The sequence below is a fragment of the Montipora capricornis genome, chromosome 11 (assembly GCF_036669925.1).
Source record: "Montipora capricornis isolate CH-2021 chromosome 11, ASM3666992v2, whole genome shotgun sequence".
In the NCBI taxonomy this organism is placed as follows: Eukaryota; Metazoa; Cnidaria; class Anthozoa; order Scleractinia; family Acroporidae; genus Montipora; species Montipora capricornis.
The window spans coordinates 14,480,162-14,505,161 of NC_090893.1; the positions used below are offsets into that span (position 1 = coordinate 14,480,162).

General features: G+C 38.2%; 2 protein-coding genes and 1 pseudogene across 5 annotated transcripts in view; 1 reads left to right on the plus strand and 2 right to left on the minus strand.

Annotated features, from left to right (window-relative positions):
- Positions 1-2,913, minus strand: part of LOC138024986 (uncharacterized) — a 17,834-nt gene extending 14,921 nt beyond the window's left edge. For all 3 annotated transcript variants that reach the window (XR_011127112.1, XM_068872197.1, XM_068872196.1), the window contains exon 1: positions 2,696-2,913. The gene's annotated coding sequence lies outside the window, so the exon portion shown is untranslated. The remainder of the gene's footprint in view (positions 1-2,695) is intronic.
- The window catches only part of LOC138024987 (translation initiation factor eIF2B subunit gamma-like), a 48,279-nt gene extending 24,330 nt beyond the window's left edge, over positions 1-23,949 (plus strand). The window contains exons 1-11 of one of the 2 annotated variants that reach the window (XM_068872199.1): positions 5,122-5,381; positions 5,568-5,725; positions 8,252-8,429; positions 9,267-9,375; positions 11,029-11,118; positions 11,712-11,851; positions 14,969-15,150; positions 15,296-15,373; positions 22,439-22,587; positions 23,293-23,396; positions 23,852-23,949. In XM_068872199.1, coding sequence (XP_068728300.1) covers positions 5,231-5,381; positions 5,568-5,725; positions 8,252-8,429; positions 9,267-9,375; positions 11,029-11,118; positions 11,712-11,851; positions 14,969-15,150; positions 15,296-15,373; positions 22,439-22,587; positions 23,293-23,396; positions 23,852-23,901 — 1,389 coding nt within the window. In that variant the 5' untranslated portion in view covers positions 5,122-5,230 and the 3' untranslated portion in view covers positions 23,902-23,949. Of the gene's footprint in view, positions 1-5,121; positions 5,382-5,567; positions 5,726-8,251; positions 8,430-9,266; positions 9,376-11,028; positions 11,119-11,711; positions 11,852-14,968; positions 15,151-15,295; positions 15,374-22,438; positions 22,588-23,292; positions 23,397-23,851 lie in introns of those variants that run through there. The other variant, XM_068872201.1, reaches the window with a different exon arrangement.
- An 817-nt stretch (positions 23,950-24,766) lies between these two features.
- The window catches only part of LOC138024989 (1-acylglycerol-3-phosphate O-acyltransferase ABHD5 pseudogene), a 2,847-nt pseudogene continuing 2,613 nt past the window's right edge, over positions 24,767-25,000 (minus strand).

Sequence of the window (25,000 nt, forward strand, 5' to 3'; positions counted from 1 at the left end):
TAAATATGAAATGGTTTATGCAAAGGAAAAATGGTTTTCCCTGATGCGAAATGAAGTAGAGAAAAAACAAATGGTTTGGGACGACCACAAACGCGCACAAACGATTTAACCCATGTGAAATCTGAAATGGCACAGTCCATGTGGGGTCTGACGTCAAGATCGGACATCAACTACTTAAAATTTGGCGCGAAAGCAGCTTGTATTTTGGTAGGAGCTCCAGTTCGTTGCCGCACACAGCGGTTGGCTCAAAGATGACTCCGCCAGCCAACACAAAAGAAAAATAACGATTTAAAAAAGACATCAAAGTAAACAAGTTAATTGAACTTGTTATCCTTTAATTTGTCGTCCCAAAAAGGCCTTCCATTCCTGAACAAAATTTGGAATATATATTTAACAATTATTCTACGAGGGCGCGCTGGATATGAAATGATATATATAACCAACGAGGCGCGTAGCGCCGAGTTGGTTATGATCATTTCATGTCCAGCAAGCCCGAGTAGAATAATTGTTTTATTAAAAACCCCAACATCACAACTCTTTTATGTTGAATTTATTTGGCCATTTTTTTTCGGAGCCGCAAAACTGTGTATTTGCTGCTGTGTTCGTTTGTGGTCGCCCCAAACCATTTGTTTTTTTACTCGTGGATATATCCACGAGTTTTGGTGGGGATCTTTATGCAAATTTGTCACTCCAGCGTAACCGGAAGTTCAATCTAATTAGCCAATCAGGATGGATAATCACAACACAGTTCTTTGCAACATTTCATTCCCATTGTATTCCTTTAATATATCATCGCAAATCGTTTGAGGCGTGAGATTTCACGGAATCATGTCATCATCTGAGGGCGTTAAGTTAATAATTAAAGGAACGGTATAAAATAGTAAGATGTACCTTGCCGCCAGCCCTTAAAATAGCGATGCGAAAAAGCACTCTCCGTGTTCCAGTAACACAATTACAAAGGATTCTGACGATATATTTTATATATGTCGGGAAAATCCAAGAGAATCAACGGTTCCACCGTTTCCTGACAATTCAGAATATTTTTTAAGTGAAGAAAGACTCTCAGGCAAGGCGTCCTTTCCACGGATTTTTCTCGATTAAAGGAAAATACGTTCAATTTGATGTGGATTCTAAAACTTTAGAATAGGTCGAGAATTAACCCCCTACAACGTGATGAAAGCGTATTATTAGCTGTAGTAGTATTTTAATTCAGTAAAACCCTCCCTGCTTGCAAGCGGGATTCCTGAATAAAATTTTCAACTTTGAATATTGTCGCTTTGGCTATATATTGGAGATTAGCAAACAATTTTCATTTTGCTTGGAACGACTATGGCAAAATGTAATTGCAACTAAAAGGTTTCCTTGTAGTGTACCCAACATGAGGTGCAATGACATGTTAAGTATGATATCGGTTAATATTGCAACTAAATTCCCTTTAGAATTATTTTTGAGCAACTGAAATACATTTCTAAACTTTCAGAGACCTCTTGCATTGCTTTTTTTCGTCAGTCTTAATATATTTGCCTCTATGGATCGCTTGAATGGCAATTTTAACAACTTAATTTTGAAAACACACCAGAAATCTTCGCATTTTCTGTTGGACGCGGACCCACGCGAAAACAGTATGTAACTATTTAGTCGGAAGAGAAAACCGTTTGGAAATTTATTGCTATCTTTTTTGCTCCATTTTTAAAATATTTCAACACACGAATTCAAACCAAGATGTATATCCATTAGCCGGCCAAGCTCCAAGAACGAATTTCCACTCATGATCAAACAGTCACAGCAACCGAGACTCACGTTGACCTTGAAATCATTTCAACGGTGCTACCAGGGAAATATCTTAGGAAAGTTTCCTAAGATATTTCCCTGGTAGCACCGTTGACTCAAAGGAGAATCTCGCTTCGTGGCATAGAAACGCACTATGTAGTCAAAACATTCGTCGGTTTTACTGGCCTGAAAAAGAGTATTTTTTATCGAGGGAGATCTGATTTTAATATACCCGATGGCAGCCCTATTGAAGTCACATGGCAAGGCGTCGACCAATCAGACATTTGTCGCCAGTGAAAGCGTGTGTCACCGTGCTTTTTCAGTGCTTTTTACGTTGGGCAAGGCCCCAAGAAGTCAAAGGACAGAAGCTTCGAGAAACCGCCTCAGTAATTGAAGTCAGAAGTTGACCAGTGAAGAACCAAACAATGGAAATCACTGGTTCTTAATAGCTGGAAGAATTGGAGATAGTCAGCCAGCAAATCGAAAGTCATAAATATCTTACATTGAGCTAAATGCGTTAAGGACAACATCATAAAGTGATCGTGTTTCCGAAGCTGTTCCTGAGCAGGAACTGACATATCGCTGGCTAAACCGAAGAGGAAATATGCGCACTGAGGTGAAATGTTCGAAGCAATCATTCAAGGTCCATTCATGTCACACCATTTCACCTTTGTAGAAAGGGGGGAAAAGCTAAACTGCAGGATATACCCAGCCACTTATTTGTATGCGAATGGCGTTTATTGTTACATGCGTCGTAATTCAAGCGATGCCGCTACAACTTAAACAAAAAGAAATTGGGATGTGCATTTTAGAGAGCGACTGATCCAAAACAGTGAAAAAATGCCAGACGCGCGTTAAGTAGTACTACGTTTAAAGATAACGTGTTGTAATCAAAGGTGTCATGAAAAATGGTTTGAGCATTTACCTGGTGTTAGAGGAGGAGACGTCGTTATTTCTTTGATCTTTGAAATAAGATAACCTACCGGTCAGTATAAAATGCAGACTACAGACCCGACTACAGACTGCAGTTTCCAGATTGCAGATTGGGTTTAAAATGCAAACTAGGTACAAAATGCAAACTGCTGACTGGGTCCAAAACTGACTAATGTTTTGACTGCATAGTGCGTTTCTATGCCAGTGAGATTCTCTTTTGAGTTAATGGTGCTACCAGGGAAATATCTTAGGAAATTTCAAGGTCAACGGGAGTCTCGGTTGCTGAGAAAGTGTTTGAGTAGAAATTCGTTCGTGGAGCTTGGCCGGCTAATGGATCTTGGTTTGAATTCATGTGTTGAAAATATCAGTTAAAAATGGAGCAAAAAACACACCAATAAATTTCCAAACGGTTTTCTCTTCCAACTAAGGCCCCGTCCACACGTATCCCAGATTGAAAAATATTTCCATCCACACGTAGCGTATTCAAATCGAATTTGCCCGTGCACACGAATCCGAAACGTTTCCGGATTCTCATGGTCATAAAGCTCTCGATAGATGTAGGTCTACATGACGTCTATTCGGCGATAGATGTAGATTTTGCAAGAGAATGTGAAAAGACGGACCGGCGCCACCCTCCTAGCGAATTTGGACCCCGGGTGACTAAATCCCCTAACGGATTTAGTCCCCTATCGCGGATTTGGACCCTTCCATATTACACTTGCATGATAACCCCTCGTATCATTGTCTTCCGGAGGATTGTGTATCATCCTAGAAGAGAGTCAATTTGAAGGCGGTATAAAGTTAGTCCTTCCAAATGTCTGGTTTGGCCGGTCAGTTCTGCCAAATGGAAAGCGCCCTAAGTGTAACAGAATCAAATATAGTGATAAATATTCGCAAAGGTTGTTGGAGGAATGTATTGACTGAATGCATAAATGGCGGCCAAAAATGTATTCTTTTGTTTATATGCTAATTAGACTCACCAGGCTCACTCTCAAGCAACCTTTCTTTTGCATTTTGTCCATGCAAACGAGGTTAGTGAGGCTAATTAGCACATAAACAAAAGTATATGTTTTTGGCCGCCATTTATGCATTCGGTCTATAACTGGCACAAAGTGTTAATAAATACTGAATGGATCTGCTCTACTTGCCTAACCTGATGACATCAACAATATGACCTGGCAACAAAAATCAGAACTTATTCAAAATTTCCCTGTCATCTGTACTAGCAACTTTGAACACATGGTACAGCTCTTTATAGAGGATGTGTCAAAGAGTAATCTTATGCCTATTGGAGAAATGGTAGACTTATTTTACAGGGTTGAATTCCAGCAAAGGGGATCATGATCACCTCACCTCACATTCTCTGCATTATTTTGGGTATCGAGTTGCATATGAGAGCCCCCCGTGATGTTACACAATTATCCAGCTGTTATATCACACATAAAGAAAACTTCAGCCTGCCAATTTTAAACAATCGCGGAAACTTTCATATCCACGAGAAACGACAGTGGCACTTTGATCTCTACTTCATTTCGCATCAGGGAAAACCATTTTTCCTTTGCATAAACCATTTCATATTTAGTTCGATCCGTTTCTTTAGTGGACTGTAGGATTTGAGTTCTTTTCAGACCATTTGTTGTTTTGCTGGGCCATTTGTGATTACGCTAATTCAATCGTCCGTTTGTTAAACCGTTTCAGATTACATTGAATCATTTGCCGATACTTTGAACCACTTGTGTTTTTTTTTTCTTTAATTCCTTTCACATCAAGGTAAACCATTTGTCCTTCGCATAAACCACTTCATGTTAGGTGGATTTATATACATACCATATGAGTCATTTGTTGTTCCGATAAAGCATTTGTAATTACACTAAATCAATTGACCTTTCGTTAAAGCGATTCATATTACACTGAACATCGATGGACTGAACCACGTCAAGTTAAGATAAGCCATTTATTAACATCACACCGGACCGTTTGGTGACACACTATACCAGTTCGTGTTTGGAAGATGAACCGATCTTTATTTCCATAGAACGGTTTTAGTTAGTCTCTTCCGTTTTAACAGAAATGACTAGACAATTTAATATCTTCCTAGTTCGTTTACTTTTTGAGTGAACCATTTGACAAAAGGCAACACGAGTACTTGTATTTAGGCTGCATCATTTCTAACTCATTTAGTCTCTTCTGCACTGCGCCAATGAACCAATTGACATTGCTATATTCCTTTGACATACTTCGTATTTTTGGCGGTGACGGCCGCCCATATATTACCGATGTTGTTATCGGTTTTATAAATACTTACCTTTTTACTCCATGGTGAAACTGTGTAAGTTACCTGGCATGCGACTTTGTGAAGGTTTGCAGAGGTAGCCGTGGACGGCGTGGACTGAGTACAAATTCAGAAATTGCTGTGCAGCCTGGCAAATGACAAAAGAAAATGGCGGACGATGTGGAAGGAAGTGGGAAATAGATAATAATCATTCTTGTCTTTGAAAATGGTTTATTAACAGAGAATTTAGGTGAAATGGTCAAATTTCAGGCAGTTATTATGGCCGCGGGAACTGGCTCCCGAATGTCGCCTTTGACTGAAAGAATTCCCAAAGCATTGTTGCCTGTTGGTAATTTACCTGTGATTTGGTATCCTATCAACTTTCTTGAGAAAGCGGGATTTGAAGGTAAGCAATTTATAGATTTTACCATAGTTTTCCTAAAGAAGGTTTTTCTTGTTTTCTGACGCCATGTTGGCTAACTATAAAGCTTACTCTACTTACTTGTCTTTTGAATGAGGAATTCCGACAGCAACTATTCTGAACTCTTTAATTTATCACGTGCAAATTAATTTTTTCGTTTTCATTTTGCAGAAATAATAATCGTAGTTCTGGATTCAGCAGTTACACAGTTTCATCAAATTTTGCCAAATGTTTGTAATCAAAAACTTAAATTAGACTTCGTTACCATTCCTGACGACGAAGACATGGGAACCGCAGGCGCTCTGAGGCACATCAAAGACAAAATCGAGGTGTGTACCTCTTCTGATTTCAAATAAATATAGGCTACTCTGAGATCCATGTGTTAGTGATTTTGTTTGACCAAAGAACAAATGTGGAAAAAAATTACTGCCAATTAAAGGGCCTTTGACCCTCAAAGTCCTCAAATTTTGAGAATTGATAGGGATGCGATGACGTCATGACGATTGTGACCTCATTTCTGTTGACATCACATTGTGTCTTTTACGCAAAAAATACTCGTTGACTCTGTTTGACATATGATATTTAAATTGGGAATCTTGACAATTATTTTTTCAGTTACAATGTACTATACATTAATTTTGTCTTTACAAGTTGGACACCAAAAGCTAAAAGTTCTAGCTAAAAACTCCCTCGAGAGTGAAGTAAAATCAATCGACATCTTCAATTTGTGCAATTTGACACAAGTACCCTGGTACACAAGACCTCATGCAACCAAGGCAAAAAGTAAAAAAACACGCAAAAAAATGTTATTGGACTAATCACATTAGGGTGTTTTTCAATTGAGTGTCGAAAGTAATTAGCGAGTTGCTTTGGTTTATTATTACTTCATTTAATGATTGGTTCAAAGTTCTCGCGCCAGTTTTTCAACCAATCAGAAGTGAAACCAAAACCAATCGTCACTTGTGCGTGCACATTTTCCCGCGCTTTGTGTCGGCTATGTGTAATTACTTGGAGTTTTGAGTGGTTTACTGGATTGTCTCCATCCTTTTTGATTGGCCAAAGTAATTACTTTGGTTTTGGTTTTACAACACTCAATTGAAAATCGCTCTATTGCTTAAATTACAATTCATCAATAGCAGACTATATAAAACGTTTGAATTTTGTTATTATCGATGTTAAAATAAATCAAACAACAAAAACTGTTTGAATTTTATTGTTGTGAAAGTCGATTCTCTGTAAAAAAATTTAATTATGACAAAATTCGGTGATTAATCAGGAGATTTCAGACTGTAATCTTGAGATACGGTCCAAAATGTGGAGTCCGCCTGGATTATCCAGGGCCCGGTTGTTCAAAAGCTGATTAGCGCTAATCGCAGATTAAAAATCATCTAAGGAATTTATTTCTCTACTCCCACATGCTGTTCAAGGCTGATTTCGGCGGAACTTTACATTTGAAGAAGTCAATCTTGAAGAACAAAAATAGGCAAAAGAAACTTTCACCAAAAAGGTGAAAACATGAAACAAAAGTTTACAATAACCCTGGATTAAGTTAATCATCTTTCTAGCAACTGGGCCCAGGAGAGTTGACTGTCCTGCAATCACTCAAGTATTTAAATCCATCTGGTGTGGCTGTACATACTTGCTAACTAACTAAAATTAGATAGAAAAAAAATTACCATAAATTTACCAAGTGTCATTCAGATAATACAGTACTAATAAAAAAAAAGGAAAAAGTCTCTGCTTACGAGCCAGAAGGCCCATCAGGCTAGCACTTATCTCCGGTTTCATGAGCATGAAGCGACAAGGAGTATTTCTACTCCCCCCAGGATGGTATGCTAGTCCATTGCAGGGTTACCCCCAGCATTTTGCCGGTACTCATTTACACACCTGGGTGGAGAGAGGCACTGTGAGAGTTAAGTGTCTTGCCCAAGAACACAACACAATGTCCCCAGCCAGGACCCAAACCCGGACCACTCGATCCGGAGTCGAACACTCTAACCATGAGGCCACCGCGCCTCCCAGAGTACTGATCAAGACAATGATGAATGCTCGCAGTGAAATCACGTTACAGTATTAACCCACTGACTCCTCAGGCAACCTTAGACATCACCAGTTGATGAGTAAAAATAAAAATCATCTGGCGTAAGAGTAAAATCAAAATTGTCTGGCGTTAGACAGAGTAAAATCAGAAAGTCTCACTCCCAGGAGTCAATGTGTTAAAGGATTTCAACATAAACACTGATGAGTAATAGTTGTTTGAAAGTCATTATTGTTATATCTGTGATTAGTATGGCTTAAAGTTGAAATCATTTTAGCCTTCATTTCTTTTTGAATTACATGTACAGAAGTCATTTCATCTTTTGCTTATAATTTCTTTGTTTTTGTTTGTATTCACCGTGTTAAACTTTTTTGTTATCAGCAATGTGTGAAGCGGTGAAGTATTAGTATGGGTAATCAAATGGTGATGAGTGAAATTAGAGAATAATTTCACACTCATTTTGTCCAAATTCAAGTAATTTCCCAAGCCTTTATAAGTGAGGGAAATTATTTGATTTTGGACAAAACGTAAGTGAAATTATTCCATAATTTCACGAGTATGCCATTTGATTAGCTATTAATATCATGGGTGACAAATTACCGGTACTCTTACCTTAATTTTCAAACGTGGACGCCATTTTGGCACTATATGAAAAGTTGCCGTGGCAACATTGTAGTAATTTCACATGCGAGATTATAAATTAATGCTGAAATTTGGCGCCAAAATTAAAGAGTAATATTTGTGACCCATGTTATTAGGGTAGTAAAACAGAGTTTGTCTTAAGAGATCAATCTATCTGTGTACACATATCTTGCAGAAAGATGTTTTTGTTGTGAGCTGTGATTTAGTGACTGATGTTGCTCTTCACCATCTTGCTGATATTCACCGTAACCATGACGCAAGCTTAAGTGCTTTGCTAGCACCTGTTCCGCAGACTAGTGCTGATAGGGAAGCTGCTGCTAATCCAAAAGTCGAAAAGAAAACTGTTACAACAGGTACAGTACACTGTATTGTTTTCTAAATATATCACGGCCATCTGTTTAAAAGATTTTGAACCAGGAAAAATATTTGAACCACAGCACACCCATTGCATTCATTAAAATATGTATTGTAATCTATACTGTCAGTGTTACCGTGTAAAGGGGACAGTAAGGCCCAGTCCACAGTCGTACACTGTACCTGGATATTTTTTAATCTGCTACTTTTTTTGTCTGAATATGCCTTCTGTCCACACATATCCAGCGAATATGCTGGCATATCCGGACTTTTAATACGCTCTCCAGAGTGGATATTTTTTAATCCGCTATGAATCTGGAACTGTGTGATGCTAAATCCACAAATTCCCTTATCTGTATGACATAACGAAATTGAGCCCAGTTCCTTTAAATATTTTTCTTTAATTCTTGGACTTATCTCAAGTGTTATCATGTGTGTGCAGTTAAATCTACATGTAGCTATCAACACTGTACAGTTCAATTATGCCTTATTTTTCCTTGTGAACTCTTGAGTACTAGAGTGAACCTGGATACGTGTGGATAGGCAAATTCAATTTGAATGCGCTACATGTGGATGGGAATATTTTTTAATCCAGAAAGAAACAGTTGCGGATTTAAAAATATCCGCGTTTGTGGTGACTGGGCGTAACTGGACATTGATGTTGTTGACCTTTTCTTTCACTCCTTACAGTAGCTGCCCCCCCATCGATAAGTAAAAAACATTGTAATATTGTCTGGTGTTAGACAAGAGTAAATTCTACAGGTAAGTGCCACTCTTATTAAAGAGAGAATGTTTTACTCCCTCACAATAATTTCTCTCTGTATGTTCATTTTTAGGTCAACTGGATTACATTAGTATAGATCCAAAAGAGAACAGAATTTTATTTTTTTCAAATGAAGCTGATCTGGATGAAACCTTAGTGATTAGAAAACCTCTTTTAAAAAGGTAGGTCAAGCAAGACTGATTTTTTTCTTTGAATGAAAAAAAAAAAGACAAAGAATCATTAACATCTGAAGACATAATTTCACACTGTGCAGTGACTTTTCTTTAATTAGTATTGACCAAGGTTAGATTAATTGCCCATAATAATTTTTTAATTAGGAAAGGGGGACTCTGAGCATCTGTGAAAACAAGTAGTTTTTTTTTTTTACCAAGAAGACAATAGAGCGTTTTCACTCACATGACCAGAACCATATTGGATTACTGAAACAAAAGAAAATATTTGCATAAAAATAGAGTTCAATTCCTGGAGGATTAGTTTGGTACACCATCATGGCTGCCATTCCTTTGTTTTGGAACACCAACATGGCCGCCGTGACGTCATGTGAAAACGCTCTATAGTCTTTTTTCCCTATTTGTACATTGAATGGGCCATCCCTTTTTGGGCCAAGTTGGCTAAGTGTTGGCCAAGTTCATTTTAATTGTGTTTTGTAGACAGCGACAAAATTAATGGAAAAATTAACCCATTTACACCTCAAATGCCCTAGGACACCCCCATTGGTGAGAGTAAAATCTATGTGTAATGTATACGGGCTCACTCTCGGGGGTCAATGGGTAACCTTGGCAAACATCTTGCTTTCTTTACCAAAGAAGCTTAGTTAATTAAATCCTCTAATATTCATTTTCTTCTACATGATCTGCAAAATTCAAGATTTTTGGGGGCTGAGGGTTGTTTAGGGCTGGATATAAGTCACCAACTACATTAAGGAATGCTAATAAGTGCTCAGAGCAGAGATGGTTTTGCAGTGAGAGGACAACCACGGATTGTAGGGAAATATTAAAAGTAATTTGACAGCCAATCGGTTCTCTCAGTTGGTTGAGCATCAGACAACTGGACCAACACTCAGTACATGTCTTTAAATACACTGTAACTGAGGAGAAAGTGCTGCCTTTGTAATGACATGACTGCAACTGATTAGACTCTCTGGCTAGTCTTCTCACTGACAGATAGTAAAGACAATAAATGGTACATGTAGGTCCTGTCTCACAACCCTTTGATCTTTGTGGACTTTTAAAAAAAAACAGACACATTATTCACAAGGGCATGGGGTTCCCTGTGTTATGGTTTGTCCTCTATGGTATTAATATCTCGGTTGGAAGGGGAAATGGCTTGAAGATACATGTACCAGCTACACCTGATGATGGTGATGGGTGAAAGAAAGTCTAAGAATATATTTTCTGGTTGGTGCTCTAAATAAACTTTGCCTAACCGTGAGAGGTTTTACCTACTGCAGGCTTTCAGGTGTTCCTCCTTCATAAAAAAGTAAACATGTAGCTACATTATTGTTCCTAACAGTAAGTGTTCAGATTCATCTTCTTTCTATAATTGCCTGCCTTTAAATTTTCAGTACCTGCGCAAAGAGCCAGCCTTATCAATAGACAATTCTTATTTTTTATCCCTCAATAGCTTGGTTTCTCTGCACAAAATTAATGAAAGCACAATGTATGACTGTCACATTACTTTAATTTGTAAATGTCCACAAATTCCAGAATTCAACTTGTAATTAATTTGTTGTAAATTTTGCCTACTGACAATATTGTTGTGTTCTTATGCTAAGTATTGCTGTAAAAATTATTGTCTATTTGTTTTTTTCGCAGATATCCTTGTATTAATATTGTGAAAAATCTGATGGATGCCCACTTATATATTATCAAAAAATGGGTAGTGGACTACTTAGCAGAAAATAAGTAAGAGTACAGTTTCTTGTTAGTCTTCTACATCTACTGTAAGCAATCAAGGATCTAGATTGACGCTGCTTCCAAGGCTTATCATATGTCAAAAGCTTTAATGTTCATAAAATCTGAAGGGTTTTCAAACAAAAAATTAATCGTATCCCTTTAGAATATAATAGTACATGTAGTTCTGGTGTTGAAGAAGAGGATGACTTACAATAACATGTATTACATGTAGCTTATGGATGGGTGCCTTAAACAATTTTTTTAGTAAGAGTTATTACTGGTTGACTTGGTGCATGTCTACAGGCAACTATACTGTAAAATAAATAATTATTCAAAAGTGGTGTTATTATCTGGAATAATGTAAGTCTTGGCAAGTAGAATCACCCTTGACAGATTCCAATTTAATTTTGCAAACACCTTCAGTTGATCATTGGAATACCCAAAACCCCAGTTATGAAATCAATAATGGTTTTGTACATTGCTTTGATGGAAGAAAGGGCAAAAAAATAATACTGTCGCATACTGTGGTGAGTGGAGATTTTTTTTTTTTCTTTCATTACCTTACAATGTAAATAAACTGCGATCTTGACCTCATCTTTTAGATCAATCAGGTCAATAAAGGGGGAACTCATTCCCTATCTGGTGAATAAACAGTTTCAGAAGCCCAAGAAAGTGAAAAGTGTGATGACTGGTTCTGCTGAGATGGAAGGAAATTTTAGGGAATCTGTTAGCAGCAAAATAGGTGATTTTATTGTAAATTGTAAATACTGGTAAACAACTTTTAATTAGTAGCATTGCATTGTCTTGTCATTATCATAACTGACATTTTTTTTCTTCAAAATGAAGTAATCACAACAAAATCTAGAACTGCATAACCTCTTGCATGTTGCACAAAAATTAATAATTTTAAAAGCCATAGAATGAAATTACACTTCAAAGTGAAAAACTTAACTTTGGCCACAGTTTTTCTACATTTAACAATTATTCGCCGAAGGCGAAGTGATTATCGGTGAATATTCACCGAGACGAAGTCAATAATCACTGAGCCTGAGGCGAATAATTGTTTTAGTATAAATGATCAGTAGCACATTACATGTGTACAATCAGAGTGACACAAACTCCTTCCCAAATATCTTCTTTATTATAAGCCGTACATTTGTAAGATTTCACACAAATAAGGGTAACATGTTTGTCAATAAATATGCAAAGTTTCGTGAATATTCACTGCACTCTTATTTTTGGCGAAATTTTTGTTTGACAAAATTGATTAAAAATATGGCCGTCACGCGTAACATTTACCCAGATGAAATGTTGTTCGATAAAAAATATATCTAGACCAAAACGCCCATTATCGTTTGGAAAAATCTTAAAATTACAAGGACCAAACATACTTTCAACCTAATAACTCAACTTTTCTAAAACTAGAATCTGTATGGTTAAAATTCCAAAAAAGTACCTCGTAGTTAGGGCGTCACGATACTGCTCTGAACTTCTGCAGTTAAAATTAAGGTTGCCAGACAAGTTACAAAAACGAGGTGAAAAATAAAAATACCACCGCAGACGGCGTTCTCACTTTCTGGGGACTCTTTCCTGAAAATATGAACAATCTAGGACCATTCGCTCCAACGCAATAAGAAAAAGTCTGAATCTGAAGCCTTGTGAAACGCTCCATGGTTTGATATGCCATTAAAAGCATCAACGAAAGTCAAACTCTTCCCAAATGCCCGCAATGGATCTAAAACCTTCGAATTGCCGCCACATTTGAATCTCATCTCAAAACGAACGTTCATGAGCATTTCCACGTTAAAATATAAAGTAGGTAGCTCGCAAGAAGAGTTTTTCTAAATCTTAAGCCTTGTGAAACGCTTCTCCATGAGTCTCCTATTACATGTAGGATTTTCTCGCGAGAAAGACAGCGAAACAACATGACCATTTCGCCATGATTTCGGGCAATTCCTTCCATGAAACATCAACATGTGCCCTTGGTAACCTCCCAAGAAGGTTCCAGAAGCTGTTTGTTACGTAACAACTCCAAAAATAGCCGTGAAAACCTCAAGAAAAGCACGTGTTTTAAATGCAAATGTCCCTTCGGGTTGGGTCACGTTCGTTACGCCAGATGGATGGTTTTCAATGGACACAATGGAGCATGAGAATAAAGCAGAATCAATGAGAAGATGGAGAAAAGAACAAAAGGAAAAAAAAAGGCTATCAACAAAGCCCACTACGAAAAAAACAGAAAAAAGCTGATATGTTACCCTAAAGTGTGTAAAATGTACTAGTTTTAGGATGCGCAATGTATTATGGGTAAAAACTAAGATTGCTGACTTGGCAAAAAACTTTGGATTATATGATTGTTTCCTATTAATGGCGATTTTGCTGTGATAATTACGAAGTGTTAATATGAATTTGAACAGATTACTAGATATTTTACAAAATTAAGAGGCCGCAAAGCATCATGGGTATAACTTAAAATGTTGTCTACAAAGCTAAAACCAAGCAAAACATAATTATTTCGGCTCTTAGTGTGTTTTACTGTGCAAATTAAAGTGTTATCATGACTTTGGAGAAATTTGTAGAAATTTTGCATTTTTGATATATGTTACACAATTGTACGTGTCTATTGTGCTACTGATCAAATACACAGGTGATTATTTCAAAAAAGAGAAGAAAAAAAAACATTTCAACGCGAAATCATCTTCACTTAAAGTGGCAAAACAACTACTGGCAGCCATTTTGTCCGTCGAGGTGATTATCGGCTGATAATCCGAGATAGTGAGCCAATGAGAGCGTGCGATTTTGTATAATCACCTGTGTATTTATACTAATAATAATTATTGCATAGGATGCAAGTTGCTTGGCAACATGCAAAAGGCGAGTGAAAAATCAGAGTCCTGTACAGGCGGGAATTGAACCTACGATCTCTGTAAACACTGGTGGGAGGCTCTATACCCATTGAGCTACATGTACTTAGAACTCCGACCTGCAGATCCGACAGGTGTTTACGGAAGTCGTAGACAAATTCTGCCTACAATCATGGACAAAAGTGTTGAGACAATTTACCAAAGCTAATGCTTGTGAACTAACAATTATGAATAGTATTTTGTATCTGTAGTCACGCCCCCCCCCCATCCACCCCCCCCCCCCCAAACAATGTTGCAAAACGCTTCATGGATGTTTATTTGTTTCCAACATCGTAAAAGGGGGAAGGGGAGGCTACCTTTCATGAGGGGAGGGAGGAGAATTTACACCAAGGAAAAAAAGGTTGATTCAACTTCAGTTGGTAATTTTCATGTGTCTCAACAACTTTTGTCCATGCATGATTGTAGGACTCTGATTTTTCACTTGCCCTTTTGCCTGTTGCCAAGCAATGGGTGCATTACACCTTTCCACCATTTCTTGTAAATTAATTGCATATTTAATTTGAAAAGTAACTGCCACGTGTATATAAAGCTCACTTGTACAAGCCAGAGGCCTTACATGCCATTGGGTGAATTTCAACAACTAAAAGGGACTTGAAGCTAATTAATAGCTGCTCTTTTTGCTGCTTTCCCTCTCATTTTTGCGTGAAACTGTCAGAACCAACAGCTATGCAGGTCATCCTGGCAGCAGAGGGTGTAAAGTGCAAGTCGCAGGTTGTAGGTTAGGGTTGCAGGTGATTGTTTTCCCATCAAACCTTTACAAAAAAGCTAACCTTAGGCTTAAACATTATTTTTGAGGCCTAATGTTAGCATTAGTAAAGGTTTGGGTTGTTTCAGCTTTGGTGAAACAATGACTTGCAACCCTAACCTGCAACTTGCAACATGCCGTTTACAACCTCCATCCTGGCAGGGCCTCTCAGTGTCTGATCCTCTCTTTCCAGACATTTATGACTTTGTGCAAGAGGATGATGTTACATTGTACACAAAAGAACTTTCTTCGTGGAGTGGCACACTGACAGACATAGACCACAATAACATCATCCGGTGTCATGCGTATGTCATGAAAACGGGAACTTGTCTTCGAACGAACAGTGTTCCACTTTATATGGAAGCAAACAGACAGGTCTTGTGTTCAACATTAATTTTGCTGTCTTCATTTTAATTTATATTTGATACATTACTTTAGAATAAATTAAAATACCACATGTACTTTAAACAAAGGCTTAATTAAATATTGATTAAATTATGAGTAATGTGATTCTGTTTAGATATGGAAGCTGCTTCCTTCCTTGACATCCAAAGACATCCCATTGCTCCACCCCTTGGCATCAGTTAACAAGTCACAGGTATGTCACTATTATCCTGAAATTAAAGGTCACTACATGTAGAATTGTCATCACTGCCACTCCCGCGCCATGACCCCTTGAGCTGATAAACATTCCAACCCATGTATCTTTTAGCTGATGCATACTTTACAAAGCTCAATCATTTTACGAGTGCAGGATTTTGGACGGTTTCATAATCCAACAGTGGAAACCTACAGTAGTTGTACAAACAACTTCATTGTTCCATAGTGAAACTGTTACAGGACGGTGTACAATCATGTACTTGCATGGCATCTGACAGGATGCGGCGATGCGGATCCGCATAATTCACTGAAATCCGCATCTTCCGTATAATTCCGATATTTTCCGCAAAAAAACAGAAGAAACACCTGATATTAGTGGCAAAGCAGCTCCTTAACATCCTCAAAAACATAAAAGCCAAAGAAATTGACTGTTTTGAAACGCTTATTTTCCTTAACATTGAAGAAGACACACCATTTCGTTCGCAAGATGAAAGTTCGTAAGAAAGATCGTAAGCAGTTTCCGCGCATTTTTTCGCCAATGAGCCTGGACACTAGTTTTTGTTCCTACAATGCTTCCCATTGGACGAGAAACAGTTACACTTCAGCAAATGACGCGACTGATAAGAACTAAAAGGTAGCAGCGGTAAGGGAAAAGATGAAGGTTTTTTCGAAGATTCTCATTAAAATCGCCGAACACGTGCTAAAATCCTTTATCATCCTTGTTGCTTCAAAACGCCAGACGTACCGTTTTAAATCATCACTCCGCGTATTCTTATTCCAGAATAGGGTCAATCGAACGCACCTTAAGTCAATGATCAAGGGAATGGATCGCGCTCCAAAGGTATTACAATTTTGCTCCATTATCTCCAAATTGAAACAAAATTCATGACGAGAAACAAAATAATTTTTTATCGCTTTATTTATTTTACCAAAAGTTGCGGCAAAATCCCAACTGCTAACCCTTTTATTTCAACGGTGAAAGCTGGTCGCAAATTGGTGACTCCTCCATGTATTTTAAGGACGGTGCCTACTAATTAAAGATATTTTTGCCTCGGTGTGTGATTATGCAGGGAATGTAGATCTTAACAAGATTTGTTGAAATCCAAAAAAAGCTTTAAAATACAAAGCAATGTATGGCGTTCTTTCTCAAATTGAAACCTAATTATCTCTCAAAAATGCATGGTTACCCCCAATTTTCTTTTTGAATACGAAGAGTACTTACTAAGATCTATTTTCTCCGGATAGTTTTAAACCGCCCAAAAATATCCCTGTATTAGTAAGCATCGGCGATAGGAAATCCGAGTATCTGGAGATGCGCAGAACGTACGCGCAATAACAATAGTAGGCACCGTCCTTAATCACAAAGGGCAAAAATTCAGTCACAAATGCGATTGTATTGGTTGAAATTTCGATTACGGATTTACCGTAAGCATGTAAATACATTGGACGGGCCTAATTATTAGTTTTACAACTTGTTTAAATTTCCGCATAATCCGGTGTAATTTCCGCATAATCAACGCATGTTTCCGCATAATATGGCCAAAAATTTCCGCGTAATCTTTAATTTTTTTCCGCATCCTATCAGAAGCCATGTACATGACATCTAGAATTGTCATCACTGCCACTCCCGTGCCATGGCTCCTAGAACTGATAAACATTCCAACCCGTGTAACAACTCTGAACCTGCCTGTCACATATGGGTGAACCCCTTGCATTCTTTTACGTGCAGCTGGTGCATACTTAACTAAGCTCAATCATTTTGGTGAGTAGCATGATCACGGTACCCATTTCTGTAACATACCTAAAAATTGTGAAATTGTGTTTTTTGGGGTGAAAATCACTTATTTTGGCTTATTTCACACCCAGACTTACATATCTGTCTAATTGTTCGGAAAATATTAATGTTTGGTCCGTTAAAACTGAATTTTTGATTTACCCATGACCCCTTGCAGGCGTGGTCTTTCATACAGATAGTCAATTTTGAGGCAAATAAAAAGTAAAAACAGAAAGCTTTCACTACATGGAGGATAGCATCCCCTCATTTAGTTCTATTGACACCCTAAACGCTGGCTTTCTGCTCCACTTTTTTGCTCCACTTTACAATTTGAGGTCAGAGCAGATGTCTCTCTCAATTTCCTGAAAATTGCCCCTGAAAAGACATTGTGGACTTCCCAATAATATCCATAGAGGAAAGGTTACCAAGCCTTGTGAAGCACATGGAAATCAGGGATTCTTTGCGAAGTAGATTTGTGATGTTCACTGGCACTCAAGACTAGGTTCAATATGGCCCGGCATGTTAAAAAAAACGTAGCGACTCAGTCAAAGGCCAATATTTTCGCGACCCTGAAAGCTACGAAACTGTGGAAATAGCTAGTGGAACTTGTGAGCATTCAGAAAATGTTTGGTTGGAACCCACTTACGCCTTGGTTGGAGCAGGAGCAACATTGAAAGAAGTGGTCTCGAAAAATATTATTGCGTAATTGCGGAACAGAAAAAGCGTAGCGACTGTTTTGAGGAGTGATTTCTCCATTCGTAGTGGATCCCTCAAACTAATTTTTCTGTATGTTAAAGCACAAGGTATGAGCATTTAGTTGAGATGGTTTTGAAGCCACAGATATCAATTGAAGACTTGTTTCAAACTATAACCTAGTGAGCGCCAGAATTCCATAACACAGCGTTACAGTAAGGAAACTACGGAATTTTGAATCTTTTTAATGTGTTTTAATAAACTTGAACTGTTTTAATTTGTCTCATATGTAGTATTTACTGCGTGTTATCACTGGTTATTGTCCGTTAATCCACATAATTGTTCTCTCTTATGAAAAATGGTTTTGAAGACTTTCAATTTGAAAATTGTGTTACGCGTTACACTCAAAATTTTCCTATTTTTCTATCCTTTTCCTTTCTTTTCTCAAGAAAGGAAAGTCGCTTACCCTTTTTACACCCTGTATGCTAATCAACAAGGATAACCTTAGCATTCAGCAAAAATATAGCTTTATTGAAGACGTTAAACTGAATAAATCAGGAAATGTTTCTGAGTCACCCCCAAGTGGGTACGGTGATTGTGCTACACATCATTTTACGAGTACAGGAGTTTGGACGGTTTCATAATCCAACAGTGGAAACCTACAGTAGTTGAACAAACAAATTCATTGTTCCATAGTGAAACTGTTACCAGCGGCGGATCCAGCATTTTTTGAAAGTGGGGGCCGAACAAGAATACTAATCAGTGCGCGTTAGCGCGCCTCAGTAGCACTTAAGGCACTACTTTCAAGGGGGGTCTGGGGGCATGCCCCCCCCAGAAAATTTTGAAAATTTGGGTACTCTTACATGCACTCTGGTGCAATCTGGAACGTAATGTATCAGGATTGCATATTGAATAAAATTATAAGTTATGGTTATAATGATGCATGGTTTTTGACTCTTCGCTCTAAAGTCACAAAATATATATATTATTATATATATAGGCATTAAGATTTTACGTTGTTACAGTTTCTGTAAGATAGGTTGACTGTAGACAAGTATTTCGCATCCAGTCTTCTTCCTCATTTCGAAAAGGATAATATTAGCGCCTGTAAGTTGAAAGTTTATTCACACAACTTTGGTGATACTATTAGCGAAAAATCACCCTTTAGCTAAAAAAACAAAAGCTCCAACAGACTGCTTACAAAATGATAAAATTATTGTATATTTTGACAAAAAAAAATCTCCGACGAACTGAAAGGGGGGGCCCCCCCTCCCCCCCTAAATCCGCCCCTGGTTACAGGACGGTGTGCAATCGTGTACTTGATAAAACTTTCTGAAACTTGCAATTAGCAGATAGCCTTTTAACCTGAAGATGACCTACAGTGACAAAAACATTGGGTGTCTTATAAACATTTTAACCTCTTAAAAAACTTTTAGCCTTGTTTATAGTCAAAACAGTATTATTGTAATCACCTTATAAGGTCGTGATAGTTTTCAACCTCATTCCTTGTTCTTGACCCTGGTGTCGAAGGGGCAGGCTACATCTATTATGAGACATGATCTTGACGGCTTATCAAGAACAACAATATCTGGTTTGTTGTGGTTGATTCGATGGTCTGTCTGTATCTTAAAATCTCACAGCAACTTGACTGCTTCTGATTCAAGCACAGGCTGAGGCTTGTGATCATACCATTTTTCTCACCTTTCTAATCTGAATCGTTAACAGAGCCTCAAGTGTATGACAGCTGCCACTTTGTCGTGCCTCCATAGACAGTAACGTTTTTGGGCCAGCATCTTACACTCTGCTACTATATGACTGTACAGTCTCCTCTCTCTCCCCACATATCCTACATGTCGGTGGTATGTTCTGCTTGTCAATGCATGCTTTAATGTACAAGTTCATTCTCAAGGCTTGGTCTTAAGCAGGAGTTATCAATTGAAGCCTTCTAGTCTGTCTCTTTCTTTAACTGGCCTTTACATAGCCAACTCCATGTGTGATATTCTCTGACATCTGTTGTGGCCTTGAAAAACTGACCAAGGAGGGGCTTCTCTAGTAGCTTTCTTTTTCTTTGTGCTTGCATGGCATCCAAACCCTTAAAAACCTCACTTCTCTTTGACACATTCCCTTGTGCCACTGCTTCCAACAACCTTTGTTTGCTACTGCCGACATATTGACTGAGGGATAATATTATTATTATTAATATTAAATTGTTATTATGACAGTTTGAAACTTTTGAATGTCAATACCTTAAAGCTACCTGGGGCGTTAATCGTAACCCAGGAGCTCCTTAAAAACACCATGTTCAAGTCCTATTTACAAATATCTTTCTAAAAGTATTATCCACTTAAATCTATTAAACTAAGGGAAAATATAAAATAAGTGATTGCTAAAATTAAAAAAAAAAAAAAAAAGAATAATAAAAAAATAATAATAATAATAATAATACATTTTTTTTTTACAATAATATCCTTTGCTGAAATGAAATTCGTGTTATATTGCTCGTAAAGTTTATGTGATTACTTTAAAAGTGCGGGCAATATTAAGAGAGCTTGATAAGACCGATTTCTGCATCTTTAGCAGGACTCCTTTAGTTCTCACTCTTGACCTGAGTAAATTCCTCATTCCCTCCTCCATGTCTGTGGACCATCCACCTAGCACGTCAATAATGATGTTGTATTGTTGCACATCGTACCCAGGGTACTGTCGCTTTATCTCCCATCTTAGGGGGGCATACTTGGCTGTCTTCTCCTCTTCCTTACTTGTTCGGTTATCAATCCATGGACAGCTCATCTCTAGTGCTATCACCTTCTCCTGTTGGTGGTCAATAAAACGGGCATCGATTCTGTTTGCTCTCACCTCCGTGTGCTCAGCATAGAGCGGGACATCCCAGTAGGCTTGAAACTGGTCGTTTTCATATACCGGTTTGGGTTTTACTTGGGAGAACCATGGTGGGACTTTGTCAATAAGGTTTGCGTCCTTCAGGATCTCGAAGAACAGGATCTTCAAGGCGTTATTGTGCCTTTCCAAGTACTTGTTCTGGGCCAAGGTGGGACATCCAGCTAGAATATGCTGAACTGTTTCTGCTGATCTACTGCATAGCCTACATGCCACTTCAGTAGCTGGTTGGGCTCGCACCTTGTGACTGTAATATATTCGTGTTGGCAATAGTTGCTTGTAGAGCTCGATCACTCCTGCAACGGTGTTAGACGGACACAACGTCCAGTCCTTAAGCCAAGCAAAGCAGCCTGCTTTACTCAGACTTACATCCTCCCACCTACTTGTGTGTAGCTTTCCTTGCCACCTCTCTTCCCTCACAGCCTGTGTATTCTGCTTTTCTACAGTTTCCTTCAAGGCAACTTTGATCTTCTTGTCTGTGATTGTTACTCCCCCCTGGGTGATGCAGGGTGACGGGTGCTCAAGGTCCAGGCCAAGACCGAGCTCTGCTGCATACTTCATGCTATCCTTTAAAAATGAATGGTGTCTCATCTCACCTACTCTTTCTTCAAACTTTCTCACAACTGCAATGGTCGGGTCCAGATTCTTGTAGACTTTCAGAGCAGCCTTTATCTTGACGAGTTTGTATTCTTGCTCGACTGATTTCAGCCCGCGCCCCGCTTTTTCCCTCGGGAGGTACAGTAATACTGTCGAGCCTAGGGGGTGTTTGCCGCCGCTCTCAACGAGGATTTTTCGAACTTCTCTGTCAATTTGCCTAAGCTCTGCTATTGGCCAGCTCTGGGTCCACATTAGATACCCCAGTATGGGAAGGGCAAATTGGTTCGATGCAGCTACGCGGTTGTGATCTGACAGTGGACTTGACCAGATGACTGACATGCATTATTATTATTATTATTATTATTATTAAATTATTATTGTTATTATTATTATCGATTTATAACAGCATTCTCTGTCAGCTGAAAGTCCATGTAGTCATCTGGTCTCCTTCCAAGACCTGAGGTGTCCAGACTGTTGGGAAACCCTTCACCATTTCACTTTTAACATCAACCATGCAGTCCAATCAAATATCCAACACTTTCCTGAGTATTCTTGCAGAGCCTTGCAGACACACTATCTGTAACAGATTGAATGCACTTGTCATTTCTAAAGCCTCAAGACCTTTAAAAAGTCCCTTAGGCACAGTCCCCAAAGCCCCAATGATGATCGGAATAATCTTCACTTCGTGAAAGTTCCACACACGCCCAATTTCTTGCTTTATAAGGTCTTGATAGTTTTCAACCTTCTCTTGCTCCTTGTTCTTGACTGTGATGTCGAAGGGGCAGGCTACATCTATTATGAGACATGATCTTGACTGCTTATATCAAGAACAACAATATCTGGTTTGTAGTGGTTGTGATTCAATGGTCTGTCTATCTTAAAATCCCACAGCAACTTGACTGCTTCTGATTCATGCACAGGCTGAGGCTTGTGATCATACCATTTTACTCCCCTTTCAAATCTGAATCAGAGCTTCCAGTGTATGACAGCTGCCACTTTGTCGTCCCTCCATAGACGGTAACGTTTTTGGGCCAGCATCTTACACTCTGCTACTATGTGGCTCACAGTCTCCTCTCTTTTAATCTCATACAACTATGTTTTCAGGTGGGAAATGACTGCATGTTGGATGAGAGTGTATCTGTCGGTGAAAAAAGTTCAATAAAAAAGTCTGTGATCGGCAAACACACCACCATCGGAGAAAGAGTCAAGATCAGTAACTCGGTCATCATGGATCATGTTACAATCAAAGATGGGTAAGTTAACTTGAAAGTTTCATTTCAACACAGACGGACTATAAAGAGGGTCATCTCATGCTCTGGTTTTGTTTGAATCTATTCAAGCACAACCGATAATCCAAGATGGGCCAATCAACAAACAGCAACACCAAGATGGAACCCGTAAAAGATATTTCCAGGGCAAATAAAGTGACTGGGGATTTTGAAACAGGAACAAGAATGACAGATAACGTCATCTTATAATAATTTGTAGACATATTCCTGTATTGCACAAAATTAATTACTTACATGTATTGTGGTTAAGGTACCATGCCATTTAAAATTCTTCAAATCGTCTTTGTGTTTAAAGGGATCAACTTGCTTTTATGATACACTCCCAAGAGTGATTGATATATATTTTCTCCTTGCAAGATCAGTACATAGTCAAGCAGAAAGGTGGTGAGAATAAAGAAATTTATCGCCTACAGGTTTTTGTTTGAATGTATGAATTCCCGTGATTGACAATGAGGAATGCATGCATGTCAGTCAGTGAGGAGACTTAGTATTTAAATTTTGGGAGTGAAAGAGCTAAAGAATATCTGAAAATACAATGACATGGTCTGAATATATATTTTTCTTTTCTTCTATTTTTTTTTATAGGAGGGGGGGGGGGGTATTTTTCTCTAGCAATGGCATTCTATGGCCAAAGCTTCAAATGACTTTTTTTGCATTCTGCTGTGTTAGGTGCAACATCCAGGGAAGCATTATTTGTACACATGCTTACATCAAAGAGAATGCAAGTCTGAAAGACTGCCAAGTTGGAGAATCGCATACAATTCCAGAAAAAGGTGAGTCGCACTGCTGCTTGTTCAGTTTGATTTTTTTTGGTCATTTTGTAAAATTCACTGTTCAGAAGGAATTTAAATTTGATAGAGCAGCAATAATAATAATAATAATAATAATATCATTAATTTTTATTAATTTCAACTCCAAACTGTGAATTTTTCTTGCTTGTTGGATGTATGAGCTTGGTTTTAGCGAACACTGTCAGCTCCATGTGCCTCTTGCTAAACAGTGAATTTTTCTTGTTTGTTGGATGTACGAGTTTGGTTTTAGCCAACACAGCTCCATGTGCCTCTTGCTATTTTAATACCTTCTCATATTTTTCAATTTTCTGGCCGTTGCTTCTCTCCCTGAGGGGAGCCTCAGGGAGGAACAACGGCCAAGAAAACGTCTGTGTTTGCAGGCTATTCTGTTAGTGGTGATGTATCTTATCAGCCTTTCATTTCACTTTTTTTTCCAGCTGATCTCAAGGGAGAGGCTCTCACTGCAGAACAGATGGATTTTGAATAACCAACTGAACCAAAAAAATTAATAAAAGATGACTCTTTCGTTCTAAAACATTGTGTTCGTTGATTGAGTAATCCAATTCCATCTTGTGAAAAACCCTATGTCCACTTTTTAATAGACCTTATTCACGATAGCCACCATGTTGGATTTGCTATTATCATGCAAATTAGCTACACACTTCTGAGGGGGCAAACAACACAAGTTCGAGAGGTTACAACGAACATTTTAGCCACACAGATGATTTTTTTCATGTTCATTGAATATTTATCACCTAAGTAGTAAAACAGAAAGCTTGGACAAGTTACTTCGATTTTTTTTACTGAAAAATTAGCAGATAACGAAGTAGAAAGTCAAAATGTCAGAGGCAATCAAAAGATATAAAATTATTATAAAAGGTACTTTATTCTAAATTCTAAAATGTACTTTTAGCAATGTTAATTCAATATTTCGACATGCCGATTTTCCGCAATTTGCCTTTATTCCAATGTTTGCCCCCTAGCATAACACATGGCTAATTTGCATGACAATTTGAAAACCAACATGGCCCCTATCGTGAATAAGGGCTATTGATGCCCTGACATGTAAACCCTGCCCAATCTCCTTATTATCTTGCTCTGTCATTGAAAGAGTGTCAACTTACAAGGTGTCCTGCAATAATAATTAATTTATTATTGTGTCAATCATTGTGCTCAAGCAGCTGTATGCCCTCTGGGTTTTAAAAAATGTGGTTTGCCCGGTCGAGGTAATTATTACAATTATTATGGTCCAAGTATTATTTAAAGATCTGGTTCAGAATGTACTGCTTCAGCATCAGCCAATATTCTAGAGTACCTTAAACACTAAAGGGTAATGATATTGAATCTGTATAGCAAGTGTCAGTTTACTTTATTTTCCCTGAGAAGCCTATGGAGATGCACTTATAATTGAGTCCCTCTGTAAGCACTGTGAGAAGTTGTGCAGGAACTTTGCACGAAAAATACATGATGGTTTCTTGTCTCGGTATCGTTAGTCCAAAAGCACACTGTACATTGTTACCCATTGCTAGAACATCCAGTATGGATGGAGGAGTTAGTCATTGCTTGTGTGTGCAATGTATTGATTA